Source organism: Gossypium hirsutum, chromosome D01, assembly GCF_007990345.1.
Source record: "Gossypium hirsutum isolate 1008001.06 chromosome D01, Gossypium_hirsutum_v2.1, whole genome shotgun sequence".
Classification (NCBI taxonomy): domain Eukaryota; kingdom Viridiplantae; phylum Streptophyta; class Magnoliopsida; order Malvales; family Malvaceae; genus Gossypium; species Gossypium hirsutum.
The window spans coordinates 88,295-111,509 of record NC_053437.1 but is presented as its reverse complement, the minus strand read 5'-3'; the positions used below and the strand labels follow the sequence as shown (position 1 = coordinate 111,509).

The following is a 23,215-nucleotide window of genomic DNA, read 5'->3' as shown; positions in this document are numbered from 1 at the left end:
AAATTTTATGTATAAAATTGTAGTGAATCAAAGTTCACGTATAAATTACACATCAAACCAAAGTTAATATGTAATTTTGAAATTTATCCCAATAATAATTATCAAATTGGTAAAATAATTGAATATTTGCAATATATATAATCCAATTGTTTTACAAGATATCCAGATTCTTATATGAAACACTTTATCAAGATTTCCTTTTTGTAAGATTATGATGTTGATTCTTCTACCATATTTAAATTGAGATTTAGCCCCTAATCATATATTTTGACTCCCTATTTTTACAATGTTTTAAAAAAAAACAAAGAAGTTTTGATCATTCAATAATCAACATAGTCCACTACATAGAGTGTTCAATATCTTAGGATCATTCAGATTTGGGCAAAAAGAGCACCTAAAATCGAATAAATACTAGCAGCAATAACAACAATAAAAACCTCACGACAGCCACCAAAAGACCATTTCACAAGAACTAGAAAAACTAACAATAAGAACCTCACGACATCAATAGGATCTTCATAAGACAAACTCACGACAACCACGAAGTACCATTTCACAAAAATTGAACCCCAATCAAGCTTATAGCAACTAACACAACTTCTAATCCATATCTAGCGTTGCACCAATCCTAACAAAAATCGGTTTACAGCAGCAAAATAAGTGATCACATAGCAACAAAAATCAAACATATATAGAATCAATACCACACCACAACAATAGTGAGCCTCTACTTTTATAATGTCATTAATTGATCTAAATATTTAAACATAATTAATAGAGATTAACTTTAATTTTTCTTGAAAATTTTGCTCTTTAACTCATTATATGATGGTTTTATTAAATAAAAATATTTTCTAATTTTTTCGAGACATCTTTTCCTGCATATTATTCAATATGTTTTCCAGTGATGGACGAAAGTAAGGTCACTGTTCATTGATCATTGCAGCCGTGCTACTACTGTATTCATCGTGTTGTTATATTCTGGGAGATAGTCAACCGACGTTTCTCTAGCAGCCAAAAGAGCGGCCAAATCTATCTTAAGGAGATTGTCTAAACAGGCCTCAAATACCAGTATAATATTTTGTTTTCTATTTTCCAGTTATATATATATTAATATTGTTACTGTTCTTGTAATTAATATAAAAAAATTTATATTAGTGTTATTTTACTAACAATTGTGGAACAATTTTAACCAATATAATTATAAGTATTAATTAATTAAAGGTATGATATAGAATTTCAAATCATGTGAAATCCAACTAGAAGTTATTTTATTATACTATTCAAATTCAATGACGTATGCTAATAGTTATCCATCTATAAATACCTTACGAGTTTCCCTCACTTTTTTATGATCTTAAGCCTTCGATTTTCGCGATCACTGTTTGGATTAGGGTTTCTTCAACCAACAACAATGGCGTCGACTTCCAAGAAGATTATAGTGAAGAGCTCCGACGGAGAGACTTTCGAGGTGGACGAAGCGGTGGCGCTTAAATTGCAACCTATCAAGTGCATGATCGAAGATGACTGCGCCGACGGCGAAATCCCTATCCCCATCGTCACCGGTAAGATCTTAGCCAAGGTCCTCGAGTATTGCAACAAGCACGTCGATGTTAAGTACGGTGTGGTGAATACTGAATTTGAAGATTGGGAAGCTGATTTCGTCAAAGTTGACCAGAACACCCTCTTTGATCTCATATTGGTCTGTTTTTTCTCTCGTTTTTTTTTTCTTGTTTATGATTCTGCCATTGTTGTGATTCTTAAGCGATTCTGAAATCGTGAATGATAATAATAATTTTTTGAAATTGAAAATTGGATTTCAGGCGGCTAACTTTTTGGAAATAAAGAGCTTGTTGGATTTGACGTGCAAAACGGTGGCGAACATGATGAAGGGAAAGTCGCCGGTGGAAATTCGGAAAACCTTCAACATAAAGAACGATTTCACCCCTGAAGAAGAAGAAGAGATAAGGAGGGAGAACGCCTGGGCTTTCGATTAGGGATTGCATGCATTCAAATCAAAGTGTCGATATTACGATAGGATTGTCGATCTTTTTTTTCTTTTTTGGGGGCCGGCGGCGGTGTTTTTCCAGTAGGTTATGAAGTTTAGGGAAAATCCAGTTAAATTATTGGTTTTTATTTTATTTTTATTTTCGTTATATTTTCAGGGTTTAGTATTTTCTGGATTATTAGAGTATTTTTTTTCTTCAATTTAATGCTTTTATTATTTTCGTGAGTGTGACATTGGTTAATGTATTTTTTTATATACAAACACAAATATGATAACATTTTTTATAATGTATTAAAACACTTTTTTTTAATACTAAAAACAATGTTAAATTAAATATTTTTGTCATCAGAAATACATTTTAAGCATGCTTCTCAAATATTAGTCCATTACATTTTTGTCCGCTGAAAATTATTTTATTATGAATAAATTATAAAAATAGTAACTTAATTATGATTTTTATTCTATTTTAATTATCTAACTATTAATTTTTTTAATTTAATCGCAAAAATTTTTAAAATTAAATAATTTAATCACTCTTAATTGATGTGGCCTTTTTTTATTGGCCTAATAATAAAATTAGACTTCTAATGTTTAGACATTTTATCAATTTGATCCTAAATGTAAAATATTTCAACAAATTTAGCTCATTCTAGTTCTAATTCTAAAGAGTTTAATAAAATTTGTCCTCAATAATGTTTACAAAATCTATCAATTTAGTCTTAACTCTAAAATTTAAAAATATATTAAATTTATTTAGGCCCAAATTGAGAGTTTTATATTTACTAGAATAACTCATTGGTTTGTGAGATATTAAAATAAAAAAAATAAGTGTACCTTTCAAATTATTTACATTAAATTTATTTAGGGGTTAAAATTAAATTTTAATTTTTACGATAGTAAAAATAAAATTTAACCATTTGAATAACTTATATTTTTATAATTTTTAAAGGATTAAATTAATTTTTATCATTTTTTGGGGGTCAAAGTACAATTATATCTTTATTAATTTAAATTTTTTAAAAATTTAAAGGGCCTAAATAAAAAATTTTCTATTTTAGAGAGCAGAGTCCTAGCTAGCCATATAAATAGTTTAATAATTTATACAATTAATATTTTAATAATTCAATTTTTAAATTTATAAATATAATTGTGTTGATTATATTCTATCGTATCGATAGGGAAATGCGTAAAGCAAAGCATGCAAAATACTAATTGCCAATTGTTAGTAAAACAATTGAATATGTACAATATAATAATCCGATCGTTTTTACATGCATAATATTCAAATAAATTTTTTACTATATTAGTGTGTGTTTTTATGTAATATATGGGGCAGTTGTATAAATTAATTTTTTAATAAATTTTGAAAAAATCATTAATTAATTGAAAAGGCAAGTAATTTACAAAGCATTGTTAAATGTATTTAACTAATTTAGAATAAATTATATTAATGTTATTTAATTTTAAAAATATTAATGTTAAAATAATACAAAAATTCAGTCATGATTTGAATATTAATATTAATATTATAATTTAATTAGTTAGTTTTATAGGCCCAAATTGAGAGTTTTATATTTACTAGAATTTACATGCACTTATTTTATTTTATTCATTGTAAAATCCTAGTGTGAGTAGAATTAGGTTCAATTCAGTACGTACGTACGTACGCTAAATCCTTCTATAAATACCATACGAGTTTCCCTAACTCTTTGCATAAACTTTCCCTCAGTCGTTATTAGTAATCTTAAGCATCATATTTTCGCTCTCTGTTTGGATTAGGGTTTTCTTCAACCACCAACAATGGCGTCGTCGACTTCCAAGAAGGTTACATTGAAGAGCTCCGACGGAGTGATTTTCGTGGTGGACGAAGCGGTGGCGCTTAAATCACAGACTATCAAGAACATGATCGAAGACGACTGCGCCGACGGCGAAATCCCTACCCCCGGCGTAACCGGTAACACCTTAGCCAAGGTCCTCGAGTTTTGCACCAAGCACGTCGATGATAGGGACGATGAATTGCCTACTAAATTTAAAGATTGGGATGCCAATTTCGCCAAAGTTGACCAGAACACCCTCTTTTATCTCACATTGGTTAGTTTCTTTCTCTATTTACGATTCTGTCATTATCGTGCTTCTTAAACGATCTTGAATTTTTTAAGTTGAAAATTGGATTTCAGGCGGCTAACTTTTTGAATATAAAGAGCCTGTTGGGTTTGATGTGCCAAACGGTGGCGGACATGATAAAGGGGAAGTCGCCGGAGGAGATTCGAAAAACCTTCAACATAGAGAATGATTTCACCCCCGAAGAAGAAGAAGAGATAAGGAGGGAGAACGCCTGGGCTTTCAGTTAGGGAATGCATTGCATATTCAAAATCAAACTGCTGATATTTTAATAGTAATCTCATATTCGGTTTTCGCCTAAAGCTTTGGTTATTATTATTAGGGTAATTTTCTAGGGTTTTTTTTTAGGTTTAGTTGGGTATTTTGGTTTTTCAATTTGACATTGTTTATTTATTTATTTATTTTTTGAAAGTGACATTGTTTGTTTATATATACATATTAAAAGTTAACATTATAATGATTTCTTTTCTTTACTAATATGCATAAGTGCTAAAAAAAACTTGAAAGCACTTTTATATTTTACCTTACGATTAAATGTTAATTTCTTCTAAAAGGAAATTAAAACTCTATCATTAGTACATATATTAATACGCTAATTGAGTTTATCTCACCAACTTATTTGTATATATAAAATTAATAAAATAATAACAGTATCATACGATTAGAGGGCCCAAAGAATTCGAGTTTTTCTATGGTTAATGTGCTTGGGTAAATTGTTAACAGACAATGAAAGGAAGAGAAGGCATATGACTATCGATGCGAGGTGTGAAGTGTGCGAAGTTGAGGATGAAACTTTGGACCATGTGGCTTCATGGATGTATTGTAGCATCGGTCATTTGGAAGCAATTGGTTTGAGAGGAGAAACTTGTTGAATTCATGACAAAGCAGATTCCTGATGGATGAACGTGAATCTTTCTAATCCTAGTTACGTTGCTCGAGATAGTTTTGGTTGTGATATCCTCTTTGGAGGATTATGTTGGAACCTATGGTAGCGAATGAATAGAATATTCATTTTTTATGGTAATTTTGTGGAGCTTGAATCGGTATTGCAAAGGAGTATGCAACTGCAGCAACAATGTATTGGTGCGATGGAGAATGCTAATAACAATATCATAAGTAGCCGCTCGAGGAATGTGAAATTGGCTTAGTTGGAGGAAACCTAATTCGGGATGGTACAAGTTGAAAATTGATGATGCTTGTAAGTCTATTACTATTTTTTTTTTTTTGAAACAAGTAAGTCTTACTATTTTTTTTTTTTTGAAACAAAGTAAGTCTTACTATTGTGTCTGCTTGTGGGGGTCATATATGGGTTTGGAATAGAGAATGGGTTGTTGGGTTTTCTAGTCTCAACGGCTCATGTTCAATATGGAAGCGATGATGTGGGGTGTGGTTGAAGGACTCATGCTTGCTTGGATGAGTGGACAGCGAAGTATTGATGTTGTTAGCATGCTGACCAGCGATGCTAAAGATGGAGAGATCAATTTAATTCGGAAAGCTCGACACTATTTGAATGAGTGGGATATGGTTATCCAACATGTTTACAGGGAGGGTAATAAACTTGTTAATAGCCTAGCATTGATGGCTTGGGGACAAGCACTGCAAAGTGTTTTCTATTATTCTCCTTCAGTGACGTTTCTTGATCAACTTGGTACTTATGCTATTGGTGTTATGACACCAATTTTTTCTTCTATGACTAAAAAAAAAAATCTTAAAATTTATAATTTTCAAAATTTTAACTAAGACTTAATTTTGTTGTTATATAAGCTTTCTTTTAAAAATATTTTTTTGAAATAACTTTTTTTCATAGTGGATTGGACCTCCAAGAAAATTGTCATTTGAGTCTATTAGTTAACTATTTACTGCTCATTTTGATTCTTTTGGGCCAACCACTAATTTGAGATTTCAATGGGCTAAAATATTGTCCCAATTCTTTTACGCCTCTTATCTAAATTTGGACTGATGGGGCCAAAGTTAATATTAAAAAGAAGGTTTAATATAATGATTGGCTCCTGAACTTGTCAACGTTTCTCATATTGGTCCTTAGACTTTTATTTTATCAGATTGGCCCTTAAAGTTGCCAACTGTTACACAAATGTTGTTTGGCAGATTTGTTATTAACATCTTCAATCCAATTGGGTGATGGTATCATTTAAATATGGTAATATTGTACATCTATTGTAATCATCTTGTTACTTTTATTTCTTGAAAGGGTTTGGAACAAGAGACCTTTCTTTTGTTGTTACAATGCCCATGTCAATCAAGCTATAATTCAATCGGTTTTTTTGTCTCAGTTTGTAGGTTTTATTATTTTCAATATTTGAATTATTTTCAAAGATATTTTAATTTGGATTATTAGTTCTATTTTGTTTTGTAGTATTTAATTTATAATTATAAGTCGAATATAGACTTAATTTATTCCAAAATTGAATTCTTGGATAGAGATTGTGAATAAAATAGGATCTACGTTTGCAAGGCAATAGTTGCTATCATTTGGTCATTAAGGGGCCACAGTCTATCACTTTATTCATGTTTCCAGCTATACTTAAATTTATTTATTCCACATTGATTTATTAATTATATATTCTAAAATTTATCCAATAATCACTTTTTTTTATAACAATTCTATTTATTTATCAAAATTTAAAATTATATAGAAAGTCTCACTAGTTAAGTTCATGCAGGCAACGTAGGATAATACATGATTTAATAAAAAATATATATTAGACAACTTAACCTAATAAAAAAAATATGTAATCGACTGTGAATTTTACAAAAATAAATATATATTAATATGTGCTTCATGTATTTTTGTACTTTACGTTGAATTTTCGCAAACGCCTTCATCCTCCTTTTCTAAAACCATAATGATATTAATTTGTTCTTATATTATTGTTTTCTTTTTCTTTTTCTTTTTCACAATTATTTATGTTGAAAGGCTTCTTATCCTAATTATTTGTAAAAACCAATAGCTAGCTTTTGATTCGAGTTGGACTTTTATTATGTTTTGAAATATTTATTTTAACTGTCGATTAAATTTTAACTCGACTGGCATATGTATTGTTGTCAATGTAGGAGTAATGGCGAAATTAGAGGGGCTACCAGGGGTCCTGACCCTCTTAAAATGAAATTTTTTTCTTATGACTCCTTTAAAATTTTAAATTAGTAAACGTAAAATTACATTTTGGCCCCCTAAAATATAAAAATTTGATTTGATCATTTAAAAATTATAAATATATAATCTATTAAAATGATGAAATTGTATTTCTATCGTAACAATTACAATTTAATTTTGCCCCCTAAAAAAATTTCTGGTTTCGCCCCAATGCAGCTATAGATAGTTTATGGGTTGGAAGTGAATATAGATAGTTTTAGGCATTACGTCAAAAATAGCATTTATGATAAAAAAAGTTTATAATGAAGTTATTAAAAAAATATTTATTTTAACTTATCACAATGAAATAATTTCTTTTTGTTAGAATGCTATTTTCTTAAAAGAAATCTACACTAATATTATTAATTATTTAATTTAAATTAATAAAGACATTATAAAATTAAAAAAATTAAAACTTGATCCTTTTCTAATGTTAAAAATAGACAATGCTGATAGGATTATTTTCATGTATATATGGATTTGATATTATTTTAAAGTAGAACTTGAAAAAGGAAGTGAAATGATATGAGAATCTTTCGATTTTCCCAAGAACCAAGCAGAAGAAAACAGCCTTACAACTAAGTGGGGGAATTGCGGCAAGTCATTTTCCTCACCTGCATCAAAGACATTTTTTATAAAGTTCTATCAATATACATGAAAATAATTAATGTATTTTTAGTATAATCCTAAATTATCGAGTGGTTTTTTTTAAAAAAATTAATTTTATTTATGATTTTAAAAAATTATATTAAAGTATGCCTCGTTTTTATTGTGACGACCTTAATGACATTATACTAAAAAAACCAATTAAATAAAAATAAATAGATTAATTTATTAATTTAAATGAAAATTTTAAATAAAAATAACTTTTAAAATTTCAAATGAAATCATCAAAATATAAATATAAACTTAATGAAGAAATGATAACCGGGTAGTATTCCAATTCAAGAGGTTTAAAATTTAAGAAATAATGGATCCACGATTTAGACGTGCTAAAAGCTTATATAATGAAATTTGTAGTTGCAATAACCGTTGTGTTGCTTTAAAGCGAAGGAAAACGGGTCCCCCATCCCTTTTCTTCCCGTTATTCCAACGGCTCCAACTGAACAATCCGGAAACTTACACCCGTTTTCATCGGACTTTGCTTACGTGGCAGATGATTTGACTAATACCAAACTACTGCTTCCCTTTCCCGACTTTGCTTTTCTTTTTCCCGTAAAAAGTAGAAGCTTCTGGATTTCTCACAAATCTTTTTTTTTTGATAATTTTCAGGTGAAAAAAAATTCATTATAATTTTTAAATAATTTACTTTTAGTGCAGTTAATGTATAATACGAAAAATTCAATATAATTATTGTAAATAGTTTTATTTTAAATAAAATTTAAAATATACGTTAAACAATTCTTTTTATAAAAGTTGATAATATAATATTGAGATAAATCTCAAAATTATACATAAATTTTTGATTTATTATGCAATTTCATATATAAACTTTAATTTGGTGTGATTATTGTTTAAATGTATACCTGAAATTTTAAATTTGATTCATCATATACATTTAAATAAATAAATATTATATTGTATAAACATAATTAATTATGTATGTAATATATCAACATAAAATGATGTTATTCGATAATGACACAAGATTAAAACTCATGTTTAAAATTACACATTAAACTAAAAATTATATATAGTTTTGAAATTTATCTTAATACTAATGCAAAGATCGTATTTATGAAAATTGAGCTAGACGGACGTTTTGTAAATGTTTATTAACTAGAATAACTCAACCCTGATTGTATCAATAAAATTGAGATTTAGAAATTTTAACGTTGAAGTTCAAGTTACATCACGTGCAAATTATATGTGTGGTTTATTTAAATTTATTTCGAGTTAAATCATTCTATATTAAAAGTCTATTTAAACTCTAATGTTATTTTAATTTATGTTATGCTTTTTAATAATAATTAAATATAATTTTAATGATTTATATATATTTTATTTATATTTGTCAATTAAAAACTATTTAGCTTATTTTCATTTTGACAAAAATAGTTTTTTTTTTAGTAAAATAAGTTGTATTTGGTTAAAAGAATTGGTTGGAAAATAAACGGTCCTAGCGGAGGAGCGGGTGGGACCGTGACGTGTCCTTTTGTGTACATTACAGGTAATAAAGATGATAAGATCAATGGAAAGAAAAATCCAGAATGATGCCGCAGCATCATCCATGATACTCTTTTTTGCCAGCTGTTGCCACGTTATTCTTGATTAATCCAACTTACACCGTCTGATTTTATCAACGGACCCCACAAAAGTATTATGTTTTTAACTTTAAATCCGAATGCAAAACCATCAAGTTGGCATCCTACACAAAAGTTGGCACAATTTTTTTGAAAATATTTTTCAGGTCTATTTTATGGTTTATGTTCGGGATTTATGATTGTTCTCTTAATAATGTCGTCTTTAAAATGTAATTTAAGTCTCTCATTAGAAATGAAATGTGCCTTATCATTACACTCGATACATAAATGATAATTAAGTTGTATATTCTAATTAGAGTTAAAATAAACTTTCATAATTTTAATAGCTTATATTAATTTAATTTTTAAATTAAATAAAAAATTTATCACTTTTTAGGTAAAATGTAAATTTGTTATATACTACCTTAAAATTTTATCAATTTTAAAGGATAAAATTAGATTTTCTATTTTAGAAGGTCAAGGTCCTTGTCAATCATGGGCAAAGTCAGAAGTTTTTTAAGGAGACCGAAATTAAATTATAATTTTTACGATAGTAAAAATGTGTTTTCACCATTTTAATGGTTTATATCTTTATAATTTTTAAAATATTAAATTAAATCTTTATAATTTTTAAGAGAGATTAAAGTGTAATTTTATTTTTACTAATTTAAAATTTTAATTTTTTTAAGAGGAGGAGAGCTACCAACCCCTTGATACGTCCAGTGCCAACCTCTAATATTGCCCTTCATTATGTATTCATTATTCATTATCCGTGACAATGATTTTATTTGATTGCGCATTTAAAGGATCTTTTAAAAGTGATGCGATTTAATGAGTATTTATTTTTAATATGAGGATTTCAAATAAAATAATTATTTTCGCAACTGGACACTAATTTTTATTTAATTTTCATTTGTTATTTCAATCACTATAACGAAGTTTCCATTTACGTAATTTAGAGTTAACGTAAGAACTTAGAAAATATTCATCTTAAAGTAAAAGAAATTAATGGTTTTCTTCCAAGTATGCATATATTTATTAGTTCATTTTCAAAATAACTAGAAAGTTAAATAATTCACCTATTTATCTTATATTTATATACTATATATATTTTGTCTCATAAATTTTATTCTTATATTATTTTATGATAAAATTTATTGTATCAATTTTAAAGTCACAATAAACTGAAAAGAGAAAAAAGGAAAATTGGATGTGAAAAAATAAAGGGTAAATTCTACCCAAGGTTCATGTGTTGGTCATTTAACTTCAAAAAGTTACAAAATATCACTAAATCATTTAAAAGTTTTCATTTAAGTTATTAGGTTATTAAAATCGTTATTGTATGGCTTTTTTGTTTACATCGGCAACACTAACCAAAAGCTCTCATTTCATTTCATTTCTACAATCAAGTTATTTTTTATTAAATAATTTTGAACGTCATGGATTTACGAACTAAAATAAAAACTTTTAAATAGTTTAACTATCAATTTATAACTTTTTGAAGTTGAATGACTAAAATGTAATCATTATATTATTTGATTATTTATGATTAATTTATTGTATCAATTTTAAAATTAATGTAAACTAAAAAAAAGGGAAATTGAAAGTTTTAGAAAAAAAAATCAATTTTTGGGGCTTGGCAACTTTTTTCAAATTTGATTTGAATTTTTTTGTCTAAGTTAAGCCCTGAATTTGACAATTATTCTTACATTGAGGTTTAAATTTTTTTTTCATCATGTTAGCCCTTGAAATCTTGGACAAAAACAATTGTCTAGTCCAAGCTCTAATATGAGAACAGTTACCGAATTTAGGGTTTAACTTAGTTAAAAGAAATTAAAGCCTCAATATGAGTAATGTTACTAAATTCAGGTCCAAATAATAATTGAACCAAAAAGGGAGGAATGAAGTGTCACAAGCAAAGGAAAAGGGGAAGGAGGGGTTGCCCAAAATGGAGACATGTAAGGGACAGATGGGGAAAATGAGGAAAACAAATTCGTGGAAATTTTATATTTTTAAAAAAGACAAGAAATAACCGTTGAAGGGAAGGGGGTGGGTACGGTTGGATGACAGAGCATTGAACCCTACATACAGAGAAGCATAGCTCTCACACTCACATGGTCTCGCTGTACACCCCTTTGTCCCACTCTGTCCTTCATTATTACCCACTGTCCCCCCTTTCTCTTTTTTCTTTTCCCTTCAACAAATAAAATACCATTAAAAAAAACACTAAAAATGTAGTCTTCAATTCAATTTTTATATCATAAAAATTATTTTTTTAAAGTTAAGAACTTAAATTCCTTTTATAAAAATATCATTACACCTAATATTTATTGATTTATTTGTCCAAAATATAAAGTTATTATTATTTTTATCTATAAAATTGAAAATGGTTTATAATACTAAAAAAAATGATCATATTTGTTCCAAAAGTACCCTTTATCTTATCCGAAAATGCACAACTATGGTGGCATTGAAACCAGTTTATAAAAGGGAAGTGAGCATATCCCAAATAGACGGCAGTACCATCAACTCAGAACAGCTCAAAAAAGCTTCCAACATTTTGAAGAAACAAAGAATCAAACATGTCGAAGGAAGTGAGTGAAGAAGGGATGAGCCGAAAGGACTATGTGGATCCTCCACCGGCACCGCTCATCGACGTGGCTGAGATCAAGCTTTGGTCTTTTTACAGAGCTCTCATCGCCGAATTCATCGCTACTCTCCTTTTCCTATACGTCACCATAGCCACCGTCATCGGCCACAAGAAACAACACGATGCATGCGATGGTGTTGGTCTTTTGGGTATTGCTTGGGCTTTTGGTGGCATGATTTTCATTCTTGTTTACTGCACCGCCGGTATCTCAGGTACCTCCCCCCCCAAACAGTGACTTTATTGATATAGCCAGTTAGCCATTTTTGTTGAATTTTGGTTGTTTTATGATGCAGGTGGTCACATTAACCCGGCGGTGACATTTGGGTTGTTTTTGGCTAGGAAGGTGTCGCTTATAAGGGCGGTGGCTTACATGGTAGCTCAATGTTTGGGTGCTATTTGTGGTGTTGGGTTAGTTAAGGCATTCATGAAGAGTGAATACAACTCCCTTGGCGGCGGTGCTAACACGGTGGCGACTGGTTATAACAAAGGGACTGCTTTGGGAGCTGAGATTATTGGGACATTCGTGCTTGTTTACACTGTTTTTTCAGCTACTGACCCTAAAAGAAGTGCCCGTGATTCACATGTACCCGTGTTGGCTCCACTTCCTATAGGATTTGCAGTGTTCATGGTTCATTTGGCTACTATTCCCATCACCGGAACTGGTATTAACCCTGCTAGAAGCTTCGGCGCCGCCGTTATTTACAACAACGACAAGGCTTGGGATGACCAAGTAAGCTTCTTTTTCTAAAAAAAATTTCAGAGTGTATTTTGTTCATTTAGTTTGAGAAACTAACAAAAATGGTGACGAATGAACAGTGGATATTCTGGGTTGGACCAATGGTGGGAGCACTTGCGGCGGCAGCATATCACCAGTACATCCTTAGAGCGGCGGCTATTAAGGCTTTGGGATCTTTCCGGAGCAACCCCAGCAATTAAAAGCTAAAAAGAGAAGAAAACCACAATATGTTTGTCTCATTGTGTTTATAATGTTTCTTCATTGTTGGTTCCTGTGTTTGTATTGTATTATGATTGATGATTATTAATTCAGACCTTTTTATTTATAATTCTTTATTGTTATTAGCCTTTGCAGCTTCTATTATTGTCCTTTTGTGGTGTTGATATTTTAATATTGTTATTTCAAGTCTTTAGGATTCTTTCTTTCTTTTTCATCTTTGGGCCAAAAAACATTAGAAAGAATCTCAATTTTAAGGTTATTATCTCTTTTTTAACTTTAAAGGTAAATTATAAAATTAATTATTTTTATTTGTTCTAGATTACATTTTAGTCACATTATCGTTTTATTTTTCAGTTCAAGGTGTAATTTAAAATTTTTAATTTAATTAAAAATATATTCTCGTCCCACTTGAACATTCAAGTTGGCATTTAAAATCTATTTTGACTGCCACATAAGATTTTCGTTAGGGAGGTAACGACAGAGTGACCACTTCGTAAGAAAACGATAACGTGACTAAAATGTAACCTTTCAAATATAAGTGATTAAAATGTAATCTGAGGTAAATAAAAATGACTATTTTTATAATTTACCCAACTTTATATTTGATTTTATCTCAAATATCATAACTTTATTTTCTAATAACACTATGATTAAAAAAGTAGAAATAATATAATATAAATATTTATTTTAAAAATTATGATAATTTATATTATAATCAATAAATATTAAAAATAAAAAAATTTAAAATAAATATGAGTTAATATAAAACTTGAATTACTTACCTATTTTTAAAATGATAGAGAACTTAAGTATCGGTAAGTTATGAAATTTAACTATTTAAAATCTTTGAAATTATATCAATATGTTTATGATTTAACAATATAATGTCTAAACAAATATCAATAGTCTAAGAAATTTAATTTTATTACGTTTGAAATTTATCTGAATGCAATTTTTTTAATTGACAACTCAAGCGAATAAATATAACACTTAATTTCTATAAACGAAGTGAACATAACAGTTAATATGATATTTTATAACATTCACTTAACTTTTTCAATATGATTCACGAAGTTATGGAACATTCACATTCTGCTTAATATTTTTTTTAAAATTATGAATGGTAAATTAAAAATTCGGACACATTTAAAAAAACTAATCTAAAATATTATATATGTTGTATGTAATTAAATATCATTAATAAGGTGAAATCTAATTAAATAATTTTGAAAATTCCAAATGAACAATGATAGGGCAAAAGGAAGAGAACGATGAAATGGATCCATCAAAGCATAGCAAGTACGGCCCAAATGTTCTCTAATCTCCATAGCTAAAACCAGAAACTTCATAACAGCAAGCGAAGCAAAAGGCAAAAGCAAGTGAAAGTCCAACCCTAAACGCCTCCACCCACCCCAAAAATGGCTATTCTCAGTGGAAGCCGATTCAAGGAGTTTGTCAAGAAATACGGCAAAGTAGCACTGGGTGTCCACTTCTCAGTTTCCGCCGCTTCCATAACCGGTCTTTACGTAGCCATCAAGAACAACGTGGACGTCGAATCGTTGTTCGACAAGTTCCATCTCCCTGACTTTTCCAAAGGCCAAAACCCACCTCCAGGATTGACGGACCCAGATGGGTTTTTGATCGATGAATCGACGGTGGAGGAGACGCGAAGAAATCGAACGGCTGAGCTTGCTGCTTCTACCGGCGGAGCTCTTGCATTGGCTGTGATTTGTAACAAGGCATTGTTTCCTGTCCGTGTTCCGATTACTATCGCGCTTACGCCTCCGCTTGCTAGGTTTTTAGCTCGGAGGAGGATCGTTAAGTAGTGTATGATTTCCATTTCTTTTAGTTTTAAATCATCTATTTTTCTCTTTGACCGCCTTTGGAATTAAGAAATGGATCGAGAGCCTACGCTTTTTTGTACTTAAAATGGAAATAATAATGATTGAGAAACTGAGATTGGACAAATGTTGGTGATTAGCGTCCTTCTAAGATCTGGTTTGGTGCTGATTTTAACACGAATTTTTTGTCGCAACCTAAAGATGTCTGTGAGATTAGATTGACTGCCTTAGGCTTACTAACAAATTGGAAAAAAACACAATGATGCCCATCCTCCTAACTACCCCAATTATTGTTGTTTACTCTTAATTTTTATAAAATAAACTTGGCACTATTGTAAAGCCAAATACTCAAATTAAGATTAAATTGCTCACTTTTAAACCCATCATATAAGGATCTATCCCCTAAAAAAACCTCAAATAAATTATAGTAAAATTCGATAAATGCTCAAAAAGAAAATGAGAGAATCACCTTAAATTAAAACATCCAAAGACCTTATAGGTATTCCATTGTCATGGCATGTATTCCGAGTTATACAAGAAAAAAAAAGGGTACATAAGTGGTGTATCAAACATGGCAAAATAAATCTAAAACTAGTAGCAATAATGCCATCTAATTTTAACAATAGATGTTTAAAGTTGCGAGGAGATTTTGATTTTAAGGTTGAACGAAACATCATCCAACTATCTGTTGCTGCTTGGAAACTTTGCCTCGTAAGTTTGTGGCACCTGTGAACCCCATTTTTATTTTTATTTTGAAAGTTACAAGAAAATTATTTAGGGCAATTTCTATTAGAGTACCATGAAGGCCCTTGTACTAAGATTTGGATTACTTTTTGCCCCCTATACTCAAGAAATAGGTAAATTAGTCCATATATGTTTAGATCAAAGAGCAAACTAATCATTTTGTTAAAATTTTATCCATTTCTATCGTTAAAAACTGGTCACTGTCAACCTGTTCCATCAACCACGCCAGTTTTTAATAATATAAAATGATGAAAGTTTTTACACAAAGGATCAATTTGCTCTTTGATCTAATGTACGAAGACTTGAATAAAAGGGTAAAATGCAATCTAACTCCTAGTACAGAGGCTTCCACGGTACTTTTACTATACATATATAAAGGATTAAACTAAAAGGAAATGATATTTTACCATGTATGTTGCGGTGATCATTTTTCCAGCAAACCATCTCCCATGTAGGTTCCGTTGTGCATTGATTGCACCTTGTGCATCTTCAAATCGTAAGTACACAAAACCAGCACTGTCCCTGTTTTAACCAAATAAATCAGCCACGCTATCACAGTCATCCAAGACAATAATAATGAAATTATGAAGAAAAAAACTAGGCAATGGGATCATTCTATAATATTTGTGTTTGGAATTTGTATCAAATACAATTTGGACATATGTTACAAAGGTTAAGCTGTTTTTTTTCCAGATGCATGTCCATATTTGACACTTGCACTCAGTCTGAGCAACGTAGAACAAAAGTATGATAACAAAAATAAATGACATTGATATCCACAAAAATCAGACAAGGCTGCTGCCAGAACTAACAAAGACATAGCAGTAGCTGGTCTAACTAGCAATTTACCTGTCCACGTGTATATGCTTCAATTTTCCAAACTTGCTACATTCTTCCTGAACATCCTCTTTGATATCCAAATCAAATTCTGGTTCCGTCTGTCACAAGAATATGATACAATTAGACAAAGACATGAAAAGGAAAGAACACACTTTGTGTGCAAGCACCAACCTCCAGGGTTGGATCAAACATATTCTTTAACAATAGGCATTCGCTTGGACTTCCGATTGTGTCAATAACAGGGATGCCATTCGTAGGGAGTTGAAGACCACCTGGAAGTCCAGGAATGGTAGAAATAGAGGTCGGTATTGTAGGAGGAACAAGGGATGGCAATGAAGGTGCAACTCCAAGAATTGGTGCTGTTGAAGCAGTAAGGCCAGTGCTATTATTAGCAGGCATGCCTACAGAGCCAGCAATACTGCAATAATGGAGGCAAATGCAGTTTCAGTCAGAAAACTTATAAATTAAAACATTACAAGATTGATGAGGCAAACCTTGATGCAGTGCCACTGCGATCCAGCTTTGCCATAAGAAGTGCTCGAGATGATGAATTCAGAGACTGGAATTCACAAGAATGTGTTATCAGCTTACTAAAACGTCAAGAAAATGCAAATGCCAAAACTATATTTCACCAAATACTGATAAAGCCAAGCAAAACAAAAGACAAATGTGAAACTTAAGCAGATGAGAAAGTTACATCTCTCTTCAAATGCAATGTCAAACAACAGAAGCCATTCTTTTACCAAAATGATGCATCTTTTAGAAGCATAAAAGAAGTTTGGATCATAACAGAAAAAAGGGCCATGGATGATACTCACCAAGCCACCACCATCATCATCATCAAGATCAGCAGCAGAAGCATTTGTTCCAAAATCTTGCGATACACCTTGATCAGTAACAGTCGATACCTAAACAGATAGGAAAAAGAAAATAATATATGTGTATATATGAACACTCTTTGTCAAGGCTGTTTGGCAGCTAGAAAATTGATAGATACATGGTCAATCGATCGGGAGCTAATAGAGAAGTTGGTGGCAAAAGAATATTAAAGGTCACATGCTTAAAGAATTGCAGTCAATTAATTTACTTCAGTAGTAGAAGGGTCAAATGCAGTAGGAACCCTAAATCAGAAATCAATGAAATAGGCATACGCCGATACAAAACTAAGACAGCAACACCCATTAGTACCTTGATTACTCGACCCCCAATCTCCAGCTGTCCGTTCAAATTCAATGCATTCTTTGCATCTTCCAGACGGGCAAACTGCAAAAACAGTTAGTTCAATATCTTTTCAAAACAGAATCCTTGCTGTCAAGAATAATTGAAGGATTATACCAACTAAAAGGCCTATTTGATTACAAACAGTTGATTGTAGTTAATCAACATGTAGGAAAAACAGAGTGATCAAATTCCAAAGCAGAACATTCTATAGAATATGGATTAAGGATTTGCCAAAGAATAATCACAGTAGTTTCTCAGGTTCCTTTACTAAGTATTACCTGGACAAAACCAAAACCTTTAGAATGACCAGTTTCATCAAGAGGCAACTGAACGAGCTCCACAGAACCAAAAGGTTCAAAAACCTGAGCATTTTAAACAAGTAAATGAGAAATATGAATCCAGCAAAAAGTACAAGGATCCCAAGGAAATTGGAAAAAGAGATATTATCCCAATTAAGAGGACCAGACAGAGAAAGAAAGGAAAGAACGAGGGACATATAATCCTCATAAAAGATGACCAAGAGCAGCTATGTAATAAAAATATCTCCAGGGTAAGTGGACTAGCAAATATTACATGAAAATCATCAACTAACAAAAGCACATTCAAGAGCTTATTTCATATTGCTTACTAAATTATCTGATCACTCCAATCCCAGTGAATAATCATTGATGCATTTTTTCAAACTGATACAAATAAATGGAATCCTCCTTATCTCTCTAGAAATGGAGAAAACTTTGAGTTGAAGAGCTAAAACATTGTCATCAGAAAAATTGCCAAGACCAACTTGGTAAAGAAACAAGAAAAGGAGCAGTAATTCAGTTTATGTGAAGTGTCCTTGTGGTGAGTAATTTCTCTCCAAGTCCAATTTGCAGCTAAGGCATTACCATGTCTAAGTGTGTTTCTCAAAACTATTTAAGAAAATCCTTCGAAGCCCACATGTTATTGCAAGGCATCTAATGCAATACCTAGATTGGAAGTTCAAAATCGCATGAATGCTGTCTCTAGGTTTTGCCCTCTCATATTATTGAATGGTTTGCTCCTTAAATATTTAATTTAACTACTCTTAAACTGGATTAAGTGTTATTTGATTCCTTAAATAAACCTTTCAGATTAAATCCTATCCCTGAGTGATTAAAAGTTAACAACATTCAAAACCAATAAGCAAGACCCAACTCAAACATAGAATGTTCAGCGGTCCCTACAATTTTACCTGACGCAGTTGATCTTCTGTAATGTTGAAATGTAGGTTACCAACATACAACTTTCTACCGCCAGCAGCATATGGACCAGTCTGTCCAGCTGATGCAGATGTAGTTGATTGAACTAGATTCTTCTCAGCTTCAGATGGTTTCACCATCACTGGTTGACCAAGAAGAGGCTGTCCTGAGAGTGCTATTGCCATAGGGACAGACATAACATCATAGAACTCAATATACCTGCATTAAAAAGTTATAATAAGATCCATAAGGACTCAGATAGAAAGATGCAGGCATAATAACCAAACCAGCCTTGGACCTCTTTGTCCAAACAAGAATTTAAAATTTTAACAATTTTGCGTGATGTTTTTAACTTCACCAGGAAAAAACACAACCAAATAACACCTAAGAAACAAGTTATAGTCAGAAGTTTTAGCACTCACCCAACCCCTTTAGAACGTCTTGAGTTTCGATCCATTATGAGGCGAACATCTCGTACCTGAAAATTTTGATCAATAGTTATTCAGGACCCAAACACACACAAAAAAATCATGTGAGTATCAATCTGTATTTGCCTGCGTCCATGATGATTTGCATAAAACCAGATTAAATAAGGGATCATAAGCAATTAGAATGCATGATTTGTATTATTACTAAAGCAAACAACTCCAGCCCTATAGAAACTAATAACAGTAGAGAACTAGAGCACAACATTCTGGAAGTTTACCTCAATTTATATATTTTCATACAGATTACAACTGCTAAAAAACCCCTAAGCATGAATAAAATAGTAACTAAATGAAAATGAGTTCCACCATAACGTAAAATGAAATCTTAAGCATCATATAGATGACATTTAAGAACTAAATGAGTCTTTGCCTAATGTAATCTGTATAGAAGAAATTTTGAGATGGGACCATGAAATAAAAGTAGAGCTCACCTTGCCAGCCCTAGAGAAGAATTCATAAACGTCTCTTTCACTAGCCTTCAAGGATATCTGTTGAAAATTTTGCAAAATATTTCACACCAGCAACCATGAGGAGAAATGTGAGGGCCACAAAAACATGATAGAACAAGCATTCTAAATGCATCCTTACCTGATAAGCAAATACAGTTCTCTGATCCCTTTCTGGATCAACCTCAGGCTCTGCCGCATCTTCCTTTTTGTCTTTATACCTCCTGTGAAAAAGAGGAAAAACATAAAAATAACCATTTATATCATTTGAAAGATAATGAGTTAAATGGAACCGCTCAGAAGTATAAAAATATCTGGGAAAAAGAAGGGAAAGGTAAGTAGAAAATATATATTTGCTTCTGGAAAGTGAAGAAATCTCTCAAATGTATGCTTCATGCAATCACTGCAAAAACACAAACAAAAAAGGAAAAGAGCAAAATCCAGCATTAAAGTTTCTCTCCGACATGCATAAAAATGTCAAACCCCTGTTACATGGTCCTGCAGGGAACTAAACAAAGTCAACATAAGACCTTGAGTCTATAAAGCGAATCAAACATAGACTCTATAACAGTGAAATCAAACATAAGACAATGGAAGTAAGTACTATGGTTACCTAAAACCTAAAACTTCAAGACAACATTTTAATGATTATATCCTGCAAAAAGAAAAAAGTGTGGCCAATCTGGCATCCATTGAAACAAAGATGAACTGGAAGCTTAAGCAAAGCCCATATCACCCTCTAGCATTTCTGCAACAGAATAGATACGATTAAGCAACTCATCTTTTAAAGTTGGAGGATAACGGAAATCATAACCATGATATCACCACTCAGGTCAAAACCTCCAAGATCGAAACTCCATTCTTGCAATGCAAGCTTTCATATATAGTCTAGGAAGAAATATTTAAAACCCATGACCTGAGATCCAGTGCCTGGCCCAATTGCCAGAAAGACCATCTGAAGATTGCTCTAGCAAATCTGCGAGTTTCCAGAATCTAATGTTTAATATTCAGAATTGAGGAGACTGAATAAATTGAACAACCATATGAAACTTAAGAGCGGGAGAAAAAAATGTATTTAGGTAGCCGTATAAAACCCATTAAGCAAGCAAGAATTCCACTAGGAGGAAACAATTGATAGAGCCTAGCTATGGCAGGAAAAAGGGTTGATTATCTAGATATTCTATGTGGTTACTTGTGGAAGGCAGGAGCTATGTTGAACGAGCTTGACAGATAGCAAGGCCAACCTTTGGAAAGCTTTTTGGGAACAGGACACCAAGTACAGGGAGAAAAATCCACATCCAAATTGACCACTAGAGCGACACAGATTGCAGAAAATGAGCTAAGAAATTATTGATTCACATCGCAAAAAAAAAAAAAATCACCACCGAAATTACAACTCTAGGCTGAAACTTGCCATCAACAATACAATTACAATCTAAAAGTGAACCCATATTACATCCAAACCAGTACTGTATGAGAAACACTACGATAACACTCATCATATAGTGTACACGCTCGCAAAGAAATAGAAAAACTGCATGTTAGAATTACGTATAAAATGTGAAAATTTACCAGCACCATAATATTGTCTCAAATTAATGATTGCAACTACGCATCAAAGTAATCCTCAAGGCAAATATGACAAGAACAACATGCACCAAGAAGCCAAAAGCTAAACAACCCGAAGTGAAAATAATATGCAGGGGTACCTGATTCCTCTGTCTCGTTCCCTTGGTTCTCTCTCCTTTTCTCTTTCTCTGAACTCCATGTCACGACTCTTGTCTGGTTCTCTTTCCGATCGGCTCCTGCTTCTCCTTGACCGCTCTCTCTCCCTTTCCCTTTCTCTATCCCTCTCACTTTCACGATCACGCTCTTTCCTATCTCGATCACGTTCCTTCTCTCTTTCCCTCCCATTCCTATCCTCCCTATCCTTGTCCTTGGACCTGTGCTCTCGACTGCTTCGGTGCCTATCCTTCTCTCCATCTCTAGACCGTGACAGCTGAGATGAGCCTAGTTCCTTGCGCTGGTCATGATCACGTGATGACTCCTCTATCGACTTCGAGTGTTTGGAAGGATGATGATAATCGTCAGAACCATCAGCTCTCTCGTCCCTCTTATGCTTCGAACTCCGACTTCGATTTCTCTCCTCAGATTTGACAGTATCAACGCTGCCATTTCCATTTTCTTTCTTTGCCTTTTGAGGCTCAGGATTCTCAACTGTGTTCTCTAAATACTCATATTCATCAAAATCCATATTGAATCCCTACTAATCTGCAATCAAACATTAATGAATCAAACAAATAAATAAAAAAAACTAAACTCAGCTCAGATAAGAAAATAAAACATTAATCAAACAAGGAAAAACCACTAGTTTCACTGAATTAACCAAAATGTTGCTCTAATTTGAAACAGCTGATTTTCTTTTTTTTTTAAATCGAAAAACAGGACGTCAAGAGAAATTAACAAAAACGCTAAATTTTTCAAAAAAAAAAGCCCATCAAAATTGAAATTGAAGATTTACTTTCTCGGCCGTCGTAATTAAGCAGTGGGAAATGGAAACGATAGTGAAAAGGGAATCTGTGAAAATACCTGTGGAGAAGAAAGCAAATTCAAAATATTCAAGGCGAGTAGCTAGAGAGATTTTTCAGATGTTGGAATGTACCGCCAATACTAGGGCTGACTGCAGTGAAATTTTGGCGTACGGTAATTTATAGTTACTCGAATTAGTGGGTGTCTTTTTTTTTCTCGGATCTAATTTTAGTTGTGTATGGATTTGGGTTAAAAAAATTCCACGGCCCATTCAACTTTTTTATTGGCCTAACATTTAATGTAGGCATAATTTTAAATTTAGCCTTCAATATTTACATCTTTTATCAATTTGACCTTTACTCTTTTCTCTTAACTAATTTTGACCTTCAATCTTTTAAATAAATTAAATTAAATTTGACCATCAAACTTTCAAAAAGAGCTTAATTGTTGTTTTCAACAGAAATGTTGACTAAAATGTTAAAATTTTAAACAAAGTAGCTCGCATGGCAATCCACATGTAACTCATGCTTTTTTTTTAAAATTCGTGAACTTTTTTATACGTTTCCCTTGAATTTTTATTTTTATTTAAATATTTTTATAATTTTTAAATTATTTGTTGACGCGAGTCAAGATAAATATTGCCATGTCTGTATAAAGTACATGAGGATTGACACACCAACATCGTTAATAATTTAATGTTTTAGTAAGCATTTTCATTAAAAAATGTGATTTGCCTCTTCTTTGAAAGCTTGAGTGCCAAA

The 23,215-nt window shown here is 31.6% G+C and overlaps 4 protein-coding genes across 4 annotated transcripts; 3 read left to right on the top strand and 1 right to left on the bottom strand.

Moving 5' to 3' along the window:
* Positions 1–1,349: 1,349 nt before the first annotated feature.
* LOC107928830 (uncharacterized) lies at positions 1,350–5,064 on the top strand. The gene is made up of 5 exons (XM_016860108.2): positions 1,350–1,702; positions 1,824–1,994; positions 3,788–4,099; positions 4,186–4,354; positions 4,853–5,064. Exons 1-5 carry the CDS (start codon positions 1,352–1,354, stop codon positions 4,999–5,001), a joined length of 1,152 nt encoding a protein of 383 aa, XP_016715597.2. The 5' UTR covers positions 1,350–1,351; the 3' UTR covers positions 5,002–5,064.
* A 7,041-nt stretch (positions 5,065–12,105) lies between these two features.
* LOC107928876 (aquaporin PIP2-7-like) lies at positions 12,106–13,109 on the top strand. Its single transcript, NM_001327293.1, has 3 exons — positions 12,106–12,385; positions 12,467–12,903; positions 12,990–13,109. Exons 1-3 carry the CDS (start codon positions 12,106–12,108, stop codon positions 13,107–13,109), a joined length of 837 nt encoding a protein of 278 aa, NP_001314222.1.
* Positions 13,110–14,281: 1,172 nt separating this feature from the next.
* LOC107928878 (uncharacterized) lies at positions 14,282–15,096 on the top strand. The gene has a single exon (XM_016860152.2). It carries the CDS (start codon positions 14,547–14,549, stop codon positions 14,952–14,954), a length of 408 nt encoding a protein of 135 aa, XP_016715641.1. The 5' UTR covers positions 14,282–14,546; the 3' UTR covers positions 14,955–15,096.
* Positions 15,097–15,426: 330 nt separating this feature from the next.
* Positions 15,427–22,654, bottom strand: LOC107928875 (RNA-binding protein 39). Its single transcript, XM_016860149.2, has 14 exons — positions 22,515–22,654; positions 21,635–22,196; positions 20,068–20,149; positions 19,911–19,967; positions 19,414–19,469; positions 18,985–19,210; positions 18,053–18,136; positions 17,742–17,816; positions 17,372–17,461; positions 17,048–17,112; positions 16,725–16,971; positions 16,563–16,651; positions 16,121–16,235; positions 15,427–15,695 (listed from the first exon to the last, which is right to left on the bottom strand). Exons 2-14 carry the CDS (start codon positions 22,177–22,179, stop codon positions 15,651–15,653), a joined length of 1,776 nt encoding a protein of 591 aa, XP_016715638.2. The 5' UTR covers positions 22,180–22,196; positions 22,515–22,654; the 3' UTR covers positions 15,427–15,650.
* Between the last annotated feature and the right edge of the window lie 561 nt (positions 22,655–23,215).

Excerpts from the sequence above, each read along its gene's own strand:
- LOC107928878 (XM_016860152.2), top strand. The coding sequence starts at position 14,547 with ATGGCTATTCTCAGTGGAAGCCGATTCAAGGAGTTTGTCAAGAAATAC.
- LOC107928876 (NM_001327293.1), top strand. The coding sequence starts at position 12,106 with ATGTCGAAGGAAGTGAGTGAAGAAGGGATGAGCCGAAAGGACTATGTG. Across the intron at positions 12,386-12,466 it reads CTGCACCGCCGGTATCTCAG|GTGGTCACATTAACCCGGCG; the intron begins GTACCTCCCCCC and ends TTTATGATGCAG. Across the intron at positions 12,904-12,989 it reads ACAAGGCTTGGGATGACCAA|TGGATATTCTGGGTTGGACC; the intron begins GTAAGCTTCTTT and ends ACGAATGAACAG.
- LOC107928875 (XM_016860149.2), bottom strand. The coding sequence starts at position 22,179 with ATGGATTTTGATGAATATGAGTATTTAGAGAACACAGTTGAGAATCCT. Across the intron at positions 19,968-20,067 it reads GAACTGTATTTGCTTATCAG|ATATCCTTGAAGGCTAGTGA; the intron begins GTAAGGATGCAT and ends AATTTTCAACAG. Across the intron at positions 19,211-19,413 it reads AGACGTTCTAAAGGGGTTGG|GTATATTGAGTTCTATGATG; the intron begins GTGAGTGCTAAA and ends TTTTTAATGCAG.
- LOC107928830 (XM_016860108.2), top strand. The coding sequence starts at position 1,352 with ATGATCTTAAGCCTTCGATTTTCGCGATCACTGTTTGGATTAGGGTTT. Across the intron at positions 1,995-3,787 it reads AGAACGCCTGGGCTTTCGAT|GGTTTTCTTCAACCACCAAC; the intron begins TAGGGATTGCAT and ends TGTTTGGATTAG. Across the intron at positions 4,100-4,185 it reads CCCTCTTTTATCTCACATTG|GCGGCTAACTTTTTGAATAT; the intron begins GTTAGTTTCTTT and ends ATTGGATTTCAG.